The sequence below is a fragment of the Mesoplodon bidens genome (genome assembly GCF_964165515.1).
Source record: "Mesoplodon bidens genome assembly, chromosome: 15".
Classification (NCBI taxonomy): domain Eukaryota; kingdom Metazoa; phylum Chordata; class Mammalia; order Artiodactyla; family Ziphiidae; genus Mesoplodon; species Mesoplodon bidens.
This window is the reverse complement of record NC_138171.1, coordinates 27,967,212-27,989,536: the sequence shown is the minus strand read 5'-3', so window position 1 is coordinate 27,989,536 and position 22,325 is coordinate 27,967,212. Positions and strand designations below refer to the sequence as shown.

General features: G+C 49.9%; 1 protein-coding gene across 1 annotated transcript; it reads right to left on the bottom strand.

Moving 5' to 3' along the window:
• Window positions 1–5,709: 5,709 nt before the first annotated feature.
• FAM110A (family with sequence similarity 110 member A) lies at window positions 5,710–17,224 on the bottom strand. Its single transcript, XM_081256180.1, has 2 exons — window positions 17,045–17,224; window positions 5,710–7,228 (listed from the first exon to the last, which is right to left on the bottom strand). The coding sequence occupies exon 2, from the start codon at window positions 7,130–7,132 to the stop codon at window positions 6,245–6,247; it is 888 nt and encodes a 295-aa protein (XP_081112306.1). The 5' UTR covers window positions 7,133–7,228; window positions 17,045–17,224; the 3' UTR covers window positions 5,710–6,244.
• Window positions 17,225–22,325: the final 5,101 nt, after the last annotated feature.

Genomic DNA, 22,325 nt, shown 5'->3' with positions numbered 1-22,325 from the left:
ACAAAGGCCCTGAGGTAGAAATGTGTCTAGTGTGTTTCTGGAACATCAATGAGGCAGCGGACTGTATCAGAGTAGGTAAAGGGGAAGGGGGAGGAATAACAGGGATCCTGGTCATGAGGGCCTTGTAGAACACTGTTAGACCTTTGGGGTTTTTTTTCAGGCTGCCTGGCAAGATAGACCCTCACATTGTTCAAAGGCTCTGATAGCCTCAGACAGTCAGGCCCTTATGCTCCAAGTTCAGCCTCACCTACTCTCGCTGTTCCAATAATCTACTCCTCCCACCACAGGGCCTTTGCACATGCTGGTCCTATCCTCTCTTCTCCTGGTTAACTCCTACTTATCCTTCACATCTCAGCTCAGATATCTCAGGCTTCTGAGACCTCCCTGGTCAGGTCAGCAACCTCTCCTTCCTTCAGGACCTAATCTTAGTGATCGTAAAGTTATTGGGATGATCAATTGGTGTCTGTCCGCAACCTAGACTAAGCCTCCCAAGGGCAAGTGTTTTGGTTCATTTTGTTCACTGCAATCTCCCCAGGGCATGCCAAGGGTTTGGCATGTAGTAGGCCCTAATAAATGTGTTGCATGAATGAACAAATGAATGGAATAAGCACCTACAAAGACCATCTCATGTCATTCAATTTTATCCAGTTTACAGAGCTTAGAGAGGCGAGGCAACTTGACGAAGATCAGACAAGTGGTGGCAACAAAAAATCCAGGTTTTTCTGATTCCAAAGGTGGGAACTTTCCTCAGTTCTTTACCCAGCACACATAGGCTGTGATAAATTGAAAACCAGCTGCAAAAATTCCTCCATGCCTGTACTCATGCCCTTTGCAATATGACTGAGAAATGGAGTCTATTTCTTTACCCCTTGAATCTGGCTTGACCATGTCACTTTGGCCAACGGAACATTAGTAATAACTCAAGAAGAGGCTTTAAAAAGCACTCGTGCATTGGAGCTGAACACGAAACCTCAAGATCACCATGTGAATGAGCCCGTGCTAGCCTCCTGGAGGTGAACTGAAGCACCCCAGCAAACAGCCTGCCAACTGCCAGACATGTGAGTGAGGCCCTCCAAGACCACCAAGCCCCAGCTGACTGCAGCTACATCAGTGAGCCTAGGTAAGACCAGAACTGCCCAGCTGATCCCAGACCAGATTGCCAATTCATAGAATCATAAACTAATAATGTGTTGTTTTAGGCCACTGGGTCTGGGGTGGCCTGTTACACAGCAAGGGCTATCTGATACATATACCTGGTGAACACACACTGTGCAGAAAACATCTATGCACATAAGCATATGCACATAAATGCACACAGATAACTTTTCATATAAAATCTGTTGGCACCCATACAGACACTCACTAGCCCCTACAAGTCTCTCTCTCTCTCTCTCTCACACACACACACACACACAGCCATCACCCAACCCCACACACACCTCTATTCAGACCACTCTCCTGGCTGCCAGTGTAAGGTAATGTCAATGTAAATGCCAATCTGAAAACAGATGGGTTGATACTGCCCAAGCTCTATGTTGCTGGCACTGCCCAGTACAGTTCCAGGGGTGAATAAGGACCCAGTAGACTTTTGTTGAATGAATAGATGAATAAAGCGAAGGGCACAGGACAAGCCAGAGGTTGGCAGCTGTGAGCAGACAGGGCTGGGGGGTTCCCGTGGGTAAATGGAGAGGCCTGGCAGGGGTGTCACAGCCTCACTTTTTATTCCTCTTAGAGACCCACATGAGCAGGGACAGAGAGTGGATGCTCACAAATGCTTATCTTACAAATTGTACTTGTGCTTGAGATTCTATTTTTTAAATTGGTTCCATTGTCGTTTTTGAAAGGTGGGGTGGGATTGTTAAAAAGCACATGAAGGGTTTCAGGAAGAAAACTGGAACCAACAAAGTATCTTCTATGTGTAACTATGGGGAAATTGAGGATGTCAGAGAATTAAGGACGAGTAGAGAAGAAACTAAGCAAATGAAAAACAAAGCAGGTACTAACTCCAGGAAGAACAGAGTTGTACAAAAAGGGAAATGTCACTGTAATATGCATCTTGGCAAGAAACAATATTTATATGGTCACAATATAAATAATACTAATTAATCAGTTAATGAAAAATTGTGATAAATGTAGATTTTGAAAGGAAAGGAGGTGGAGAAAAATTGTCTTCCTTGATAATAAAAACTACAAAAACAAAGAGTTTTGACCACTTACTGGGTGATGTGCCTTATTCTAGGCACTTCACATGTTGAATCCTCATAACAGTCCAATAACTTCAATATTCTTATTACTCTCATTTTACAAATGAGGAAACTGAGGCATAAGGTGGTTAAGTCACTTGCCCAAGGTCATCTGGCCAGTAAGGGGAAGGGCTGGAATTCAAACCCAGGCAGTCAGGCTGCAGAAGCCACACTGTGGGGACATCAGACCTGAAAGTCAATATTTGCCTAAAATAATCAAGAAAATAGCAGGAAAAGAATGTTACTTAGAAATACGGAGGAAAGTACCAGAAGAAATAGTTTAAAAAGTTGACTGTGGTTGCCTTGGGGAGCAGGGCTGGGAGTGGGAAGTACTGGGCAAGGGAATGTTTTTATTAGTAGTATTTATATAGATCCATCCATGAGCTGGGGACAGGAACTGACGGAAGGAACGTGAGGGAACTTTTCATGGCTCTGTATCCTGACTAGGGTTTGGAGTACAGTATGTACTTGTCTAAACTCAGCAAATGGTACCTTTAAGATCTGTGCATTTCACTGTATATAAATTTTACCTCCCACTCCCAAGAATAACCATAAACAAATACAGAACTCTAGCTAATGATATGCATGCTGAAGTGCCTTTAAAGGGAAGTGTGCTGATGTTTGCAGCCTACTTTGAAAAGCTTCAAAAAAAAAACAAGTTGTTTTAATGGATGGATAGATGGATAGATGTCTGATAGAGGAAATACAGCAAAATATTAACAATTGTGCATCTAGTAGGTGATATATAAGTGTTCACTTCAACTTTGAAATTTTTCTTAATAAAATTTTGGGGGAAATATATGAATATATTATCTGAAAATAATATTAAATTAAAAAAGAAAACTAGATGGGGCACTTCTGTCTTGGGCCTGGATGGACCTGCATACTCCCCCTGGACACAGGATGTCAGGCAGGATGGGGGTCTCCTCCCCCTGGTCCCCTTCAGCAACTCATTAACAAAGCCAGAACCATTTCATCAGGGACAGGAACAATGCCCCTTGCTATATCCCATCCTCTGCCAAAAGGATAAACTGAGGTCCGGCAGGTAGGGATGGGTACATTTCCCAGGGGGCCCATCACACCTTCATGACAGAAGTAGCCAGCCAGGTTGCAAGTCTCCCAAGCCCACGTGTGTATAATTAGCTGGTGGGAAATAGATCAGGGAGCAGATCTCATCTCTGCCTCATTAGGGGCTAGGCAGCTGGGGCCAATCTGGCCTGGGGAAGCTGCTATGGCGGCCAGGCGGCCCCAGGGGACAGGGCAGCAGCTGCAGCCCCTCAGAGGGCCTGAAACACAGCGGCTGCCACTCACTGCCCCTCACACTCCAACTGGAGGCAAAACAATAGAGGGCCTGTTTCTGCAGATCCCCGAGGCTGGTAGACGGGTGGGTATGGGGAGTAGCAGAAGCCCCTAGCCGCTCCCCCCACAGAATCCTGGAGGAGGGGAAGCCCTCCCAGAACGAGGCAGCCCCTGTCAGAGAAGTCAAGGCTCAATGTGGCACTTTCCCCACTTCCAAGAATCCCTCCCTGCTCTCTTCCAACAGACCCTCCCAATGCTCCTCTCGGCTCCCCCTGGCCCGGCTCCTAGGAACAGCTCTGGTCTTAGGGCAGAAGTCCCTGAGTGTAAATGACTAGTTTCTGCTTAGCTGCCCCTTCCCTCCCCCTAGACTTGGCAGGGCCCATGGCTGTCTTGTCAACTGCTGGGCATCCAGTAGGTGCTCAATAGTGACTAGGAGGAAAGGCTGCCAGAATGGGGAAGAGAGGTGAAGCGTGTGTCGGGAGAATCAAGGAGCCAGAGTGCCGGTGACTGGGGTGTCCAGCAGGCCAGGGTGTGACCCCAGGCTGGAGTGCAGGCCCGCTCTGTGACAGCCCGCAAGCCACTACCCCTCCCTGCTCTAAGACAAGAGGTGACCTTCTCAGGTGACCATAAAAAAGCCACCTTGAGGACTCAGTGACAGGTTTAGTATGAAAGGTCTGAGCCCAGTACTTAAACTTCCTCCAGGAACAAGGGGTCTCCAAGCCCATCACCAACAGTCCTGTGACCAAAACCTCAATTTCTTCACATGTAAAATGCAGCCAACACTCCCACCTTCTTGTGTTTCTGGGGGTCTGGCAGCTCATGGCAAGGGGCAACCCGTAGCACCAAATTCTGGCTGGGTTGCCTTGGAGGGAAAGGTCTTTGACACCTCAAAGGACATGACCTCTGCAGAGCTTACCCAGATTATCCCCCCAACCCCATCACTCTTTTAACATGGGGACCAGGAGGCGCAGCTCCTGCGTTGCCAAACTTGCTGGGAGCCGATGGTGGGTCATCCCCCTCCCGTGCCTCAGTCGTCTCCCCATCTGTATCATGAGGGGTGAACTCCATTCTCATGAATTTGAACACCATCCTCTTCTATAACCCGATTTCCCCTTGTTTCCCCAAATGGCCCAGGCCCAGCCAAGTCCCCTGGGGACTGGTTGTGGACTGTCAGACAGACAGACAGCTGGGCTAACCTGGATGTTTGTCAACAGCCCAACGGAAATCTCCTCTCTATGCTTAAAATAAAACCTACATCAAACCTGTCACCAGGGCCCCCATTAGAGCTTCCTGTTTCTGAGTGCTGCAGCCCAGGCAGCCTGCGGGAGAGGAAGCACCACCCAGCCCTGCCACGCCCCCCCCCACGGGAAGAGGGGATACAGAGGCCACCCAGGCTCTCACCCTTTGTGTGCCCGGCCCTGGCTGCTTCACCAGCCAAGGGTGGGGGGCGGGGGTCTCCTAGCAGGTAACTAACCTGGAGGAAGACGGAAAGGAGCCGAGACCTCAAAGCCCAGTGCCAGCCACCTCCTTCCCCTTCCCCCAACCCAAACAGGACCATGTCTCCAACTCTCCCACGGAGGCCCAGAGAGGGAGGACTGGCTTGCCCAGGGTCACCTAGCGTTGGAGGCAAGGCCACTTATTTTTGCTATCCACCTCAAGTCCCTCTTCCTTTAAGAACTTCCACTTCCAATCTCCAATCGATGGCCTGTGTGACCTCAAGTTCGGGGCTTGCCCCCTCTGAGCTTCCTGCCCTCTTGGGAACTGGGCTGGGATGGGAAAGGGCAGAATACTTACGGTTGGGGAGGGTCCGTGTGCCTGTCAGCCTTTCCCAGGCAGGTCCTCTTCCTGCTGCAGGCGGAAGTCCCCAGTCCTCTTCTCAGTTCTTTCCTGATTCACTCTGTGGCCAGACCCAGCGTCCTCCACTATGAAGGAGGCCCATCGGCTAGCGTCCCAGAGGGGTTATGAGGGTGCCCTGTGAGGCGAGTCTCAGGCAGAGCCAGCCACTGGCCTCATGCCCCCCCAGATCCTGGGGCGGACAATCACTGAGTTTTGAAGGCCCCACTCCAAGACTTCCCCCACCCCTTCCCCTTGTGTACACAGAAGAATCTGATGACCCAGCCCTTGAAAAACAAGCATTTGTGTTTATTAACCAAGAGGAGGGAAGTCAGAGCAGTGCAGACTCCTACCAGTCCTTTCTGTAGTTTACCCACCTAGGCCCAGGCTGGCAAGCCCCTTAAAGAATGTGGATAGGCCACTCCTTCCCACCCCCACCCCAGGGTGAGTTCCCAGGGAACCAAGGCCCACTGGGTAAGGAAGAGGAAGTCAGGAAAGGACAGAGGCCAAGGAAGGAAGAAAGAAACAGAGCTGCTGGGTAGACAGCTCTGGCGAGATCCCTTGGTCCCTCACTCTCAGTGGGAAGGGCTAAGTGCCCCAAATCCAAACCTACAAGCAGGGGTACATCCATGTCAAAACCCTACATGTGAGGCGTAGGCGGTAGTCCAAGGTCAAGAGCCAACTCTCTCCGGGTCAGTCCTTGTCAGATGGATGCTGGTCCAGCCTCTGAGCCTTTGCCTCTATAGCAAGTTCACCCGAGGCAGCAGCCTCTGGTCTGCCCCAAGCCAGAGAACGGATGCAGGAGAGGTCAAGGGGCCTATGGCTTCTCTAAGATCTGTCCCGTGGCGAAGGTCGAGTCCCGTGGAGGCCTAGCCCTCCGCTGCTGGAGTCTCCCGCGCTTGTCGCAACCCATACAGCCATTTGATCACCCGGGCGTTGCGCTCTATCACTGACACACCATAGGGGACGCGCTCCCGAGCCAGCTCCTCGATGGTGGCAGAGCTCCGGCGGGAGCAGCCCCCCTCGGAGCTAGCCGGCCCAGCACTGGGCCCAGCCAGGGACACGATGTCTGAGTTGGCCCGGGCTAGGTGGGCCACACCCAATCCCCGTGCCTCCTCCTGGTCCAGGCCGCAGAAGTTAAAAAATCGCTCCAGGTCGGCTGCTGCCCGGGAGAAGCGCTCACTCAGGTCTGACTTGGAGCGTTGCAAACCTGGGGGCCGGGCCGGAGTCGAGGTGGCGGCAGTGCCTGGTGATGGGCAGGGCTGGGCAGGTGACGCCGGCAGGGGAAGGACATCCACTCGGCGGACTGCAGCAATACTGGGTGGTGGGCGTGGGGGGGTGGCTGGGGGAGCCTGGCGGGCCCCCTCTGACCGTCCGGGGGTACGGCTGGCCTCAGCAGGGGACACAGGACTATCACAGAAGTTGATGAGGCTGCTCAGGATGTCCAGGTCCAGCTGGGGCCGGCGGCCGGGGCCAGGCAGGACTCGGCGGCTAGGCGTGAGCACCGTGCGGCGAGTTCCAGGGCTGAAGAGGGGCTGTTTGCACAGCAGGGGCTGCACAGGTTCCTGGCGGGTATTGGCCACATGCAGGCTCTTGACGTACTTGGCCTTGTCGGCCTCCAGGCGCTCTACAGCACTAGGTTTCCGGGCTCCACAGTCTGCTGGCCGCTGTAGCAGGTAGCCGGGGACCTTAGTCTGTAGGCGGAAAGGTAGGGCGGGGGTGTCTCGGGCTCCCGGAGTCAGCGTGTCCACAGGCATGGCTGTTACATACCCCGAGGGCTTCTGTCTGAGGAGACTGGAGAAACGAGGCGACAGAGATCCAGGCGGAAAGCTGGCAGCTGGACACCGCAACGGCTGCAGGGGAGGAAAGAAAGAAAGGGGCAGAGCACACTCAGACAAAGGCTCAGCAAAGACTGAGAAAAGCTGAAGACGCCTTCCCCATTAAAAGGTAAAGGCCACGCCTCTGATTCACAGAGAGCCAATCAGCAGGCAGAAAGCACCCGCTCACGGGCCTGTGGCTCCGCCCACCCCCCCTCCCTCTCCGAGGGCCCAGCCCAGCTGAGGCAGAGAGGAAAAAAAGGTGCCAAAGAAGAAAGACACGGGCAGCTTGAAAGACGGGGCATGGCACATTTTAAAGGAAGCAAAGGGGGTTCCAGGCTGAGTGCTGGGCACCAGCCGGCTCAACTTCAGTGGGTCCTCTTCACAGTTCCATCTTGCAAATGGGTAAACTGAAGCCCAGGGAGGCGAGCTTGATTAAGCTAATTCAGCAAGTTGGTGGCTCTGGCCCTTGCCTCCAAGCAGGGAGGTGCTTGCGCAGGGGTCTTGGGGTTGAGTGACCAAGAGAAAGGGCTCCAACCCCACACCCCACCTGGAATGCCCACAGGAAGCCTGGTACCACCTCCACCCCATACTCACCCAGGCAGGAAGCTGCCCTGTGCCACCCGCCTAGACATGCCAGGCCCCAGGCATAGCAGCAGAGCTTGTGGAGGAGGAGTGTAGAAAGTCCCCACCCCTGGCCCAATGGAGTCCAGACACCCATTAGCTTCCAGTATGAAATTCCAATGCCAGGCCCACGGCGATCCATGGATGCCTGTCAGGTGGAAACGTCAGCCCTGAGCTCTGCTGCTCTGAGAGAAGCTGGAAATGCCCAAGATCACACAGCCCTGCTTAGGAGCATCCAGCAGCCTCTGGATCTACCAGCAGCAGTAGGATGGACACGCATAGGCAGGGGGCCCACATCTGGATGCACAAGTCTCCACATGATCACCTAAGCATCAGGGCCCAGTACCCCAGCCATCAGGCCACCCCTGTCCCTTTCTCCAAGGAAGGGCTAGAGCCACAAAGTGCCCCCCGCTGTCCCCTGGAGATGGGCCAGAAGAAAAGCCATAGACCAAGTCCTGAACCCTTTCATGTGTAAAATGAGGGAAAGGGACTCTGTCTAGGTGATCCTCAAGAGGACCTGTAGCTCAGGCCGTCTAAACCTGTACTGCTAATTCAACAGCCACTAGCCACATATGGCTACTCAGCCTTAACTTTAAATTTATAGTAAGTACACACAATTCAGTTCCTGAATCACACTAGCCACATTTTAAGGGCTCAGCAGTCATATGTGGCCATATGTGGTCACTATACTAGACAGCACAGATTAGAGCATTTCCAGCCATAGCAGAAAGCTACGTTGGACAGCCCCACCTAGACACCCAGAATGCCAGGAGGGAAGAGTCTGGACTGGGGAGGGGACAGAGGAATCTGTCTTCTAGATATTTGACACCATCCTCTCCTGTAACCTTCCAACAAGTCTGTGATACGGGTCACTGTCACCTCATTTTTACAGATGGAGAAACTGAGACTCAAAGAAGTGACCAACCTAGGTCCCAGAGACAATAAACAAGACACAAATTCATATGAAGCCTAATTCACTTATCTAAAAAAAACGAATAGTTCTACTCATTGTTGCTCACATTCTTCTAAAACAGCTCCATGAAGGGGGTGGGGGTGGGGGGGTGTCCGTTCTGTTCACTGTTTCTCAGCTTCAAGATATTGCTCTTTACACATAATCGGCAGTCAATAAATATTTACTGAGCTGAAATACCTATGGGGACCAAATGTAAGCAGGCAGACCAGGGATACACTAGAGAGGGGCATACCCACCCTACTGCAGGCATATGGGTCCAAGATGGTAGGTATAGAATGTTCTAGGAAGCTGGGAATCCAGAAGCGCATGGAAACTCTAGATTCTTAGCATATTTGATAATAATAATTTTAAAAACAGTGCATGGACAGGGCAAACAAAACATGCCTGCAAACATATCTGCCCCCCGCCCCTGTCTGGCCCCCAGCCCCCAGTCTGAGATCTCTGCAGCAAAGGCAACTTGACAATAGAACCTTGGGGGCTGTTGGCCCAGAGCCAGAGCTGCTCCCGAGTTAGAAGGGATGGAGTAGGTGGGAGAGAAAGGCTGCCCCCACTCAGGGCCCACCCCCAAGGAGACCTCAGGAGGGAAGGGTCACAGGAAAGGCAGCCTTGCTGAGCCTTGTCAAGGTAGCTAGACTCTGCCTTACCCCCGGGCCCCCGCCTCCCAAACCAGTCCAACCCGTTGGTGGCAGCGGTTTCCTCCCGGGCACCATCCCGGGAAACAGAAGGAGGAAGGAGGTCAGATGGGCAGGGCTAGGGCAAACGTTCTGCGACACCCCCCTCCGCCCCCGACCCGGCTCGGGACCCCACCCCCTCGGGCCTGACGTGCAGACCCCAGGGGCTCTTCCGGTGGGACCCGGACAGATGCTAGAAGCCAAGCCCGGCTTTGGGGCCGCTGGCCGTCTCGCCCGGAGCCGGCCCCCTCGCCTGCTGTGCGCCTTGCGCAAGCAGCTGTGCCTCTTCCAGACTTGGTTTCCTTATGTGTGAAATGCTGTTAAAAATACACCTTCCTGATCCTCCAGGTCACCGTGAGGATGGAGCGATAAAAACAAGTCGAGGACTTTCCTCAGCACCTGTTAAAAAGACGGCGCTCCATGAACTGGGCTCCTTGTTTTTATTATGAATTTGACCCAACTCCTGAGACCGCCCCTCTCGCAGGGGTCTCTAAGCATTCTCCAGAAGAGTCTGCCCGAGCCTAAGCGGCGGACAAAGGAGGCTAATCAGTGAACAAGACTCATTTCACAGGTGGGCAAAGCACGATGTGCCGTGGCTCCTGCAAGTTGAAGCCAGGGTCCCGGTCCCCGCGTGGGACTCGTGTCCTCTCTGAGGACTCCTCTCATCGCCCAACGCCCCACGCACAGATTTCAAACACTACCCACAAATGACCGCAGAAGCGCCGGCCCCGGGCCCCTCTCATTGGCACCCCCGGGGCATGCAGCCTCACCTTGTTCACTCCCCACCGGCTTCCCTGGCGTCAGCTTCAGGAGACTGCGGAGGGGGAGGAGGGGGAGCACGGATCCCTGGTCTGGCTTTTGCCCTTCCCAACTGGGGGCAATCTTGGAGATTCCCAGCGCTGGCATGCTCTGTGATTCTGTCTGCTCGCCGCCCCTCTCTGAGCCCGGGTTGTCCTGGCTCTTCAATGAGGGAGCTGATGGCACGATTCCTACAGCCTCGTCCAGGCCTGAAGGTGAGTCCCTGCCCGGTCCCCGCCTTCCCCGAGGAGGAGGGAGAGGTGCCCGGGCAGCCCCCGACCCCGGCCCGGTGCCCCCGGCTCCGGCCCGCACGTACCTGGCTGCGCCCTTGCTGCCGCTCTGCGCTGCTCCGGCCCGGCCCACCTGAGGTCAGGTAACACGCGTTTGCGCAACTTCCGGGGGCCGGCCCCGGGCAGGTGAACACGCCGGCCCAGGTATTACTCGAAAAGGGAGAACGAGAGCCAGGCAGCGGCCGGGACCCGATCCCAGCCGCCCGACCGACCCCAGGAAGCTCTTCCGAGAGCCAGGCCCGCCTATCCCACAGCTGCACTGGCCCGCACATCTGGCACACAGAGTCTTAGTGGCCAGCTCAGGCAACCGCACCCATCTTGGAGATGGAAAAATTGAGTCCCCCTTTCTCACAGCCACAATGACCACCAGTTAATGTATTAACTTTTCCTGGTGTTAATTAACCCATTTTAATCTTCCCAACAACCCCTACAAGGGGAGCTCTATTATTATCCCCATTTGACTAATGGAAAACTGAGGCTAGGACAGGCTGAGTCAGTTGCCAAAGTCACCCTGGAGAGTCCAACCTGGGCACTTTCCCCCCAGATCAAGCCTTAATTAATGCCACCCCTTTCTAGCTGTGTGTCCCCAAGCAGGTTGCTGGACCTCTCTGGCCCTCCATTCTGTCAATAAAGGAAAGTCCTACCTTCCAGGGCAGGTCAGTGTGAGCTCTTAGAGCTTGAGAGTGCCTGTAGAAGCTTTGTGCAAGCTGTAAACATTAGTAAGGACAGCAATAATAGAAATAATAATAACTAGAATTTTTGAGTGCCAGACACTGTACTTATTTAAATCTCTGGACCGTCCTGGGAGGGAGGAACTATTTGATCCCCATTTTACAGATGAGGAGACTGTAGCCCTGCAGGAAGGAACTCCTGGGAGGGAGGTGATTGTCTCTTCTGCCAGCCCAAGCTCTATTATGTCGCTTCAGGTGGAACATTTGATTAAGCCAGTTTCCACTGGGATTCTGAGGCCCAGAGAAGTAATTGTGCACTGAGCTCCGACCTGAGCCCCAGGGAGGTCAAAAAGGGCCCACTTCCATGTCTGTGCCTGGTAGGGGCTGCACCAGGGTTGGGGTGGAGGGCATGAGGGGACAGGAAGTGACTCAAGGAACAGCTCTCCTCCACCTGGGAGTGAGTCAGCCCTGAAGCCACTTCCAGTCCCTGGGCCCTGATTTTAAGGGGATAAGGGAGGTGACAAGACCATCATTCTCCACAGCAGCCTGCTGGGTCCCTGCCTAGCCCTCTACTAAGGCAACAATGGGGAAGCATTAGGGGGAGTGGTTGTGCTCAGTTAGGTTCTAACAGTTAGTAAAAGCGAGACAACAGTGACAATTTTTATAAAATGGGTAAGACCTTTTCCAAGTGCTACCTGGCATTTGTTCTGAGCTCTTTATATGTGTTAACACATTTAATCCTCACACCTACACTATAAGGTAGATACTGCTATTATGACCATTTTACAGTTGAGGTGGAGCCACTTGCCTGAGGTCACACAGCTGGTAAATGGCAGAGCCAGAACTTGAACCCAGGCCCGGGTCTGGGGGGCAGGGGTGTGGAGAAGATAGTCCTCAGTCTTGGGCTTTGGCCACTCACCGGGGAACTCCTAAGGAATCTATAGCCTCTCTCTCTGGGCCCCAGAGGGAGAAGCCACCTTAGGAATCACTCCCTGGCTAGGGTTCTGGGTCTTGTTTCCTCAGCTATAAAATGAGGTCAATAATGGCAATGTTTTCCCAACAGAAATCAGATGTCATCACAGCTGTGCTTAAATCACCCCATCCCCAGCCCCCAAGGCTCCCCATCTCCTTGGAATAAAATCCAAACTCTCCACTTGGCCCTCAGGCCCTCCAAGATCCAGTCCCTGCCCTCCTCTCCCACCTCATCTCCAGCTTTTCCTGCTCCAGCCATAGAGTCCTCCCTGCTGTTCCTGAGCACACCAAGGTGTTTCCTGCCTCAGGCCCTTTGCACCATCCTTTCTCTGCCTAGAACCTCTTCCCTCTTCGCCTCTTCAGAGAGGCTCCCCCGACCATCCTAAGGCTCCTGCCAACTCTCTTACCCAGTTTGTTCCCTTCCAAGCATTCATCGCACCCTGTCATTTTAGATATTCACTATCACTTGTTTCCTATCTCGCCCATTGTGCTAAGAACTCCATCACACTCTTCCATATTTCCTTCCTCCAGTGACAAAGCACAAGAGGGGATGCCACTGATCAAGTGGCAGGACTAAAACCCAGCCCACCTCAAAGACCAAGGCCCCTCAGCACCAAGCCCCCTCCCAACCCCCAATCCTGACCCAGGCCTTCCCCCACCTGTCCCACTCCTCCTCCAGCCTCCAGGAGCCCCTATTCAAGCTGGGATCCACACAGCTCTAGCTGAGCCCTGTCCGTCCTCCAAAGCTGCCACATCCAAATCTCTGCACACACTGGGTCCACTGCTGGCAATGCCCTTTTCCACTCCAGCACCCTGGCCACCCCTGTAGCATGGACTCTAGGACCAACCTGAGTGAGTTCAAACCCAGCTCCACCAGTGATTAGCTATGAAACTTGGGTAAGATACTTAACTTCTCCATGCTTTGGTTTCCCCAGCTGTAAAACAGGATCCCTCCCAGTGCCTCCCTCCCAGTGTGAGGCCTGTACATGACAAGCGCCACCAAAATGTGAGCTGTGATAACTATTCAACCAAATAGATGCTCCAATGCCCAACTCCTGGCTGAGGTCTTCATCAGCCCAGACTGCATGTTGACCACTTCTCTCAGAGGTTACAAATCTAAGAATGCAGACTCACTTGAGTAGATATTTTTCCAAAAGAAGGTATACAAATGGCCAATAAGCACAAGAAAAGGTGCTCAGCATCACTTATCATTAGGGAAATGCAAATCAAAACCAGAATGAGATACCGTATCACACCCATAAGATAGCCGTTATCAAACATACAAAGGAACAAACAAAAACAGAAAATAACAAGTGTTGAGGAGGATGAGGAGAAATTAGAAACCTTGTGCACTGTTGGGAATATAAAATGGTGCAGCCACTGCGGAAACAGTGTGGCGGTTAGGCAAAATTTTTTAATAGAATTACTATAGGATCCAGCAATTCTACTTCTGGGTATATGCCCCAAAGAACTGAAAGCAGGGACTTGAACAGATATTTGTACACCAATGTTCCTAGTAGCATTATTCACAATAGCCAAAAGGTGGAAACAACCCAAGTGTCCATTGACAGATAAATATATAAACAAAATGTGGTATATGGTATATACATACAGTGGAATGTTATTTAACCTTAAAAATGATGGAAATTCTGACACATGCTACAACATGGATGAAGCTTAAAGTCATTATGCTAAGTGAAATGAGCCAGTCACAAATGAACAAATACTGTATGATTCCACTTATATGATGTACCTCGAGTAGTCAAATTCATAGAGGCAGAAAGTAGAAACGTGATTGCCAGGGGCTGGAGGGAGAAGAGAATGAGGAATTACTACTGTTCAATGGGTATGGAGTTTCCATTAGTGATGGTTGCACAACAATGTGAATGAACTTCATGCCACTGGACTGTACACTTAAAAATGGTTAAAATGGTAAATTGTATTTTATATACATTAAAAAAAAAAAGAAGAAGAAAAAGAAAAAGCAAAAAAGGAGGGTGAAGAGTCTAGAGCCAGATTCCCTGGATTCCAATTCCAGCTCTAGGTGCAAGTTATTAAACATCTCTTGTGCTCAGTTTCCCTTCATAAGGAGGAAATAACGGCAGTAATAACTACCGTACATCATAGAATTGAGAGAATTAAAGGAGTTCATACTTGTAAAGTACTTAGCACACGGTAAAGGCTCAAGAGGTGTCAGGGATTTCTATTTTTTGCTAAGGGGGCAGGAGGTGTGGTTTCTGATGTTTTTCATTTTCATGACATTGTGCACTCCCACCTCACCCCTCCCTTCCACCTGCTTCTCATTCTATTCAGCAGAAGCTTGGCCCAGACTTGGGCAGAGACAGGGAGGCCCTCTCCTGCCCCAGAGGGATTCAGGAAGGCTCTTGGCAGCAGAGACAGCCAGCCAGTAGGACAACCCAGCTCGATTTCAGCCCAGCTGTCAGGGTCAGAGACACCCAGCTAGGCATCCTCCAGGACCACACCAGAACCCACACTAATTCTGGAATTTTCCCAGATGCTCGTGCCCTGGCTTGCCTGGAGTCAGCCTTGCCCAGTGCAACCTTGCACAGACCTTAGGAAGGGAGAGGCAAACAGGCCGTGGGAGGGGTGTGGGTACAGCCACCTAAGACAGCGATCTACTGTTTGGCTCACGACCTCACACCTCCACCAACTCAATCCGCTGGGCCTCAGGTTTGCACCTGAGCTTGCAAAATGAGGACAAAGGGACTTGCAGTGGAGACTGAGTAAGAGAGATACCACATGCAAAGTCTTAGGGAAGGGCCTGGCACACAGGATAAGGTAGGGAAGGTGGGGTTAGGACAGACCCACAACCTAGCCCACTTCCTGGCCCAGATTGCCCTCTGCCTGGGCCTGAGCTCACCATCATGGCTTCTTTTCTCAGCCCAGGGAAGTGAAGAAACTTGCCCAAAGTCACAAGCAAGTTAATGACAGGTCACAGACAGGGCAGTGGTCTCATGATTAGATAAATAATCTAAAATACATACATACATATTTTTTCAACCAGATGATACATGTGCATGTCTCAAAATTCAAAAGCTATAAAGGGAATGAAGTTTAAAAAAAAAAAAAAAACTCCCTCCATTCCTATCCCCAGCCACCCAGTTCCCCTCCCTGCAGGAATCGTTGTGATCAAACAGTTGTATGTCCTTCCACAGAGATTTTAGGCACATGCAAGCAATAATGGACATATATTCTTTCTATTTTTTATGCATATGGCAACATGCCCTGTGCACTGTTTTCATCTTGCTCTTTCACTAAATAATATATGTTGTTCTTAATAATACGTGTTATTAACATATTATTAATTATAATGTTATTAATAAACTTAATATATGTTGTGCTACATCAGTACATAAAGAGCCCATCAGCCCCTACCAATGGCCACTGAGCGCGTGTGTCTAGTCTCTATTACAAACCACACTGCAGCCTCACTGTGCCTACGTCATTCTGCCTAGAAGTGGGACAGCTAGGTCAGGGGGATGCATGTGTAATTGTGACAGAGATGGGGGACTGTGCTCCATGGAGGCCATACCAGTTGGTCTCCCACCAGCAGAACACAGAGCAAATGATCAATGTTAGCTTTAGTCATTTGATTACTGGGGCTTTGGGTACCCCCCAGTTTTGCACTGGAGGCAACTACCTCACTTGCCTCACCCTAGCCCCTCCCTGTATCACATTCCAGTCAGGGAAGATAATAAACTCACTAATAAGTGAAATTATATGACATCAGATGGGGTAAATGCTACTGAGAAAAACAAAATAGACAAGGAGGAGGGCAGGGCATATGAAGGCAGTAAATATTTGTTGAAAGAATGAAAGAAAGATTTGTTTTCTTTCTGATCTCCCAGAGCTCCTCTACCCAAAGCCAGGAGACAGGTTTGGAGGAGAGAGGGTAAGTAACTCCCCTTGAAGAGATTCAAGACTCCCAGATGCTACAATTCTCAGTGTCTAGAATTCTAAGATGGAAGCCAGATAGACTGGGAACCAGCCCCGGAGCTGCCAAGTCTTGACCATGTGACTTTGAGCAAGGGGCTTAACTTCTTAGAACCTCAGTTTCCCCACCTACAAAAGGAAAACAACAATAGCAACCTGTGGGTGGGGGGTCCCCAGGAAGCAAGGCCTGGTGTAGGTCAGATGCTCTACCAGGAGGGGTCCCGGGCCCACCCCCAACTCCAAAGTCTCTGGTGACTAGTGTCTTCCGCTGAGGGTGTGCCTCTACCCTTTCCCCCAACCTGGGGTAGATTCCCAAGAGTCCTACAGCCAAAGGTCCAAGAGTCCAGGGCCAAACCATCAGCTGCTCACCTGGCACCTAGCTCAGGAATGTCAGTCCCGCCCGATCCCCCCAGCTCTTCTTTCTGAGAGGGACAGCACTGTAATTCAGAGCCCCGTAAACGGAAGGATCCCAAGTGAGCCCTAAATCCACCCGCTGGCTTCCCGGAGAAGTGAAGACCAATGCCCTGGAGGAGACCCCAGGACGCTGCGGCGAAGAGGCAGCCGGGAGGGGATGCAGCCAGGGCTCTACTGGCCATGTTCTGGTTGATAAGAGGCTAAGAAAGTGACCACCGGTTACCCATCTGGGTTTCTCAAGGTAAATCTAGATCTACCTAGACTAGAGGCTGAGAGATGGAGCAGAAGGACCTGAATCGGATTCTCTGCCAGACTTCACCTGAGCAGGACACTTGCCTTCCTGAGCCTCAGCGTTCTCATCTGTGAAATGGGGTACCACAACCTCTCCGCTGGTACGACTCGAGGAGGACGCGCACCGCAGGCGCCCGGTGAATGGAGCCCCCCCCTAGTCCCGGGCTCGCGCCCCGGACCACCCGTGCCCTCACCTGGAGCCCACGCTAGGCGAGCCCGGCTCCTCCAGTGCGGGTCTTGAGGAGGCTGACAGCTCGGACCCAGGCGGGGAATGGCCGCACCCAACGCGGCTCAGGAGGCCTCAACCCCACGTGAGGACCCGCGGGGCCTCTTCGGAGCTGTCCTCCTTAACTGAGATAAGCCGGGGGACCTGACTGTCCCAAGGCCCCCAACAGAGCGAAGGTCCTGGGGCGCAGGGGAAGGGGAAGTGAGCGCGCCGCCCCACTCCCACCCCCGACACCGGAATGGTTTGCCCTGGAAATCCTGATTGGTTTCTCTCTTCCGTTCGAACGCCGCGCGGCCCGCGTTGCCAGGCGACCGCTTAGCTTCGGCAGGGCGAGGAAGCGCCCCGGCTCCGCAGCCCCTCCCCGCCGCTCACCTCCCCTGTGGCCTCAGGTTCTTCCGGCAGCCTCTCTAGCTCAGGCACCTAATTCTTTTCCTTGCTCACCCGGGACTTTCTCTTGGTCCCCAGCTGGTTCCTAGTCCCGACTTCAGCTAACGCGCTGTGTGAGCCAGTGCAAGCCCATTTCCCTCTCTGTTCCCCTCACTGCACAATGATGAGTGGGTTAGCGTTAAGATGTGCATGCCCAGCAGTCCCGAAATTTACTAAGGAAATAACCAAAGATGTGAGCAAAGATTAATATAGTCCAGCGTTATTTATCATAGCAAAATAATGGAAATAAATTCAGTGCTCAGTGAAAGGAGATTGGTTATATAAACCCATCCTGCAGAAGAACTGAATTTTTTACATACCAGTTAGCTTTGCATGACAAAACTCTTGTCAGTGCTCATGGAATAACCCTCTGAGATAGGTACCTTTAATTATCCCCACTTTCTGATGAGGAATATTATATAGTCATTAAAAATGATGCGGTTAAAATACACTTAAAGTATGGGGAAAACACTAAGAAGGTATTAAATTTTTAAAAAGTATGTTTCAAAGCACTATGTACAGCATAAATATGCATTAAATACATAATGGCAATATCACATGTACTATATTTATGTATAAACATTTATAATAACAGCAGTTAATTTCTTCTTTCTGCTTGTATGAATTTTCCAAATTTCCAATAGTTAAACCAGTCAAGAGAAAAAATATATACATTTTTTAAAAAAGAATTAGAAAACTTAACTCTAACACACCTTCCAGATGAGCAAATTTTTTAGCTGTGAGTCACTGTTTGGGTGTAGGGCATTGCTCATTTTGGACTCAGCCTCTTTCTATCCCACATGGTGTTTTTTATTCTCTGATTGAATTGTCAGTGACTGAGCACTGACTGTGTACATGCCTTGGACAGGTGGGGGAGGAGGCCTAATAATAAACCAATAGCTAACAATGACTGCATGTTCTGGCATGGGCACCAACTAACCATATCAGAACAGATACTATCATAAACAGGGAGTCTCTGAGGACCCGCTAAATATCAAACCTGGCACTAACTATGCCCTCTGCTAGATTGTGCTCAAAGGTACCCACATTTTCTCATTTGCCTTCATTACTTTCTAAGGAGAGAGATTCTATTAATATTCCTATTTTATAGATGAGAAAACTAAGGTTTGTCTGGATCCAGCAGGAGTCCTCTCAGCCATTCTGTTATAGTACCGTGTAACTGCAGTTTGACAGTAGCAGTGAGGAGAGGCAAGGAGGGTCTGTGATCCTAAAAGACAGAGAGAAAACTGAGTAGGAGCAGGTCCAGACTTTGTACCTCCTGGGGCTTAAACAATTTAGGGAGTGTTATTTAAGAAAAGGACTACAAAATTACAGATATAAAATTAGGTAATAAAGTGGTGATTTGGTTAGAAAGATAAAAGAAACCTCAACAAATGACAAATTCTACAAAGATTACAAAGTCCAGAAAAATAACATTATTTTTGTGAATTACCTGTTTGACATACCTCCATAAAACTTTCCATAAACAAGCTTCCGGTTCCATGTATACATTCCAAACTTCTCCTCTACTACCTTATACTGGTGGTGTTGGACACTGTAGGACCAGCCATGTATATGGAGCTATGACCTCTGACTCTGCACTTTCATGTCACAGTGCCAGGTGAATCAGCTCAGTGTGCCAGGTAGGGGTATTCCTGGAAGCCATTCCTCTACTAGGGCAGTTGGCAATAATTATCTACTCACAAAAGTGACTGGAAACAACATAAATAAAACTACTAAACCCAAATTAAATGTCAAGGTCCTCTTAGCCAGATCCCCAAAATGCTCACACTCACTCCAACATCAGCTGACACAAGGGGAAGTCGGAATGGAAGGAGATGGTGGTATTAACAGAATGAGGTTAAATTACCTCACTTTGGAAAATTGTACAAAAGCATATGACCATATGAACACATTGCTAGAGTGCCTCTCAGACCTCGGCTTCCCTGTCATTAAAACAGGAATGACAACAATGGTGTCATGGTCTAACTTTTCTCTGTAAGGTATAGTTTTAATCAGGAGCTGGGAGATATTTGAGATGCCTGGATAAAGGCCCTGCTGACCCTTGCATCTTCAAAGCTTGCCTCTGCCCTGCATGCCCTGGAATTTAAAACAAACAACACCAAAACCCTGAGCCTCATTCCCAGGTTAAGAAAGTGAGGCAAACGGAGGGCAGAAGGAACTTCCCCCGGATTCCAAATTGGGCCTCACAAAGAGAGATTATTTGGACACACTCAGATTCCAGGACGCTGAGCATCTTCACGTGCCAACAACATACTGGTAAAGACCTCTATTTCAAGGATTTGTTAAGCACCTGGTGTCAGTTTAGAGTCATTGAAAGCATCCCAGTCCTTCCCCTTCCCCGCTGTGTGGGGTGGGGAGGGAGAGCCCATAAGAATAAGAAGGTGCCCAAACTATCATTAACGGTCCCCAGATCACAGGGAGCTGGAGGATCCTTAAGCCTTACCTTGAGCCAGCACCTGAGCAACAGTAACATCTCACCCTGTACACAGGCCTGTGGCTGCTTCGGTGCCTCCTCCAGCAGCCAGACCTTGGCAGTGTTTTCTTTTTTTTTTTTTTTAATTGGGGTATAGTTGCTTTACAATGTTGTGTTAGTTTCTGCTGTACAGCGAAGTGAATCAGCTATACGTATACATCTGTTCCTTCTTTTTTGGTTTTCCTCCCCATTTAGGTCACCACAGAGAACTGAGTAGAGTTCCCTGTGCTATACAGCAGGTTCTCATTAGTTACCTATTTTATACATATTAGTGTATATATGTCAATCCCAATCTCCCAATCTCATTCCATGCCCCCTTTTCCCCCCTTGGTGTCCATATGTTTGTTCTCTACATCTGTGTCTCTATTTCTGCCTTGCAAACAGGCAAATGGCAAATCTGTACCATTTTTCTAGATTTCACATATATGTGTTAATATACAATATTTGTTTTTCTCTTTCTGCCTTACTTCACTGTGTATGACAGTCTCTAGGTCCATCCACGTCTCTATAAATGACCCAATTTCATTCCTTTCTATGGCTGAGTAATATTCCATTGTATATATGTACCCCATCTTCTTTATCCATTCATCTGTTGATGGACATTTAGGTTGCTTCCATGATCTGGCTATTGTAAATAGTGCTGCAATGAACATTGGGGTGCATGTGTCTTTTTGAATTATGGTTTTCTCAGGGTGTATGCTTGGCAGTGTTTTCTTCACTCAGCTTGAAACCAAGATGAAATCAGCCTCAGATGTCAATTCCCTATCTTCTGTGCACCCCATGGCTGTATTTTGTTTTGTTTCATTTAATTCAAAGGGTGTTCTCTCCATACACATTTCCTTGTATCTGAATTCCTCTGGAAGGACTCACCAGAAACTGGTCCTAGTGGTGGCTACTGGGCTGACTGGGGAACAGGGGAAAGAGAAAAGCTTTCCAGAGAGTATTTTTTAAACTTTTTGGATTTTGTACCTTATAAACATATTATCTATTTTAAAAAAATAAACAACACTTTTAAGGATATTCTATGAGAGAACAGAATAAGGTAGTGAATTAAAAGAAAACTCAGCCCAAATATGTCCCTCTCAACATGGCAGCTGAGAGAGTCAACTGAGATGTTCTTTCTGGAGGGCGAGTCACTTTTCTCAAAAAATTTTGAGAAATTTTGTGCTGTGTCAATTGTCCTGTATTCTGATCTAGCAACTGTTTCTAAAAAGAAACTACCCTAACCAAATAATGAAAGAGATTAAGAAAGATTTAACAACAATAATATTTACTATAGCAGTGCTATTAATGCCCCTCCTCCCCCAAAAAACCATAACCTAATTTCCTGGCCACGGGGCAATGCATGGTGAATGGGACAGGAACAGAATACCATACAGCCATTAAAAATGATGTTTTTGAAGATTATTAAGTGATATGGAAAGATTTTTAAAATATTCTCTCAATTCATTTATTTGTTCCAGAAATATTTTGAGCACCTACTATGTAGATGCAAGCACTTCTTTCTAAGCCTAAGTTTCCTCACCTGGAAAACAGGTGTTAACCATGCCTATCTCCCAGGTTTATCAGAGGCATGATACCCTGACTGACCCTCTACACGCTATGGCTGTTTTTTTCTGCTACTGTTCTTATGAGGTTGTTTGATAGTGCAAGCTCTTGAGGCAGCGTGTCCCCAGGCATCATCACTCCCTGCCCAAACCTTCCAAGGGCTCCCCAACAAGCTTTGAATACGGGGGCCTTTGGAAGCTGATCCCTGTCAACCCCATGTCCTACCACCTTCCCCTGCAGCCCATCTTGCTCCAGCCACTAACCCTCCTGTTGTTTCTCAAATACACCAAGCACCCTCCTGCCTCAGGGCCTTTGCACATGCTGTTCCCACTGCCTGGGCCTCTCTTCCCCCAGACACAGCTGCCTCCTCACCTCCTCCCTCATGTCTTTCCAGTCTCTGCTCAGTGTCATCCTCCCAGGGAAAACCCTCATCCTCCCCCACCATGATTCACATTTCTTTTCCTAGCTCTCCAACCTCCTGACATTCAGTGTATTCCTGTGTCTGGGTCTCCTCTACCAACTGTGAGTTCTCAGAAGGCAGGGTCCACACTTCTTTGCCCACTTTTCCTGCAGTTAGAGATTGGCAACGCACTTAACCGTAGTAAAGACTCTGAGAAGGCCTGGAGCAGAAACTCCTCTTTCTCTTTGCTTCCTCCATTGTTTCCCAAACATACTCAACCCTGAAGTCCTATGTCCTCAGAACACTTCCTAAACAGCCCACAGGAACAGTGAAAACACCATCTATAGAAGGTGCGTCTCCAGGATGTGACAAGGGGCC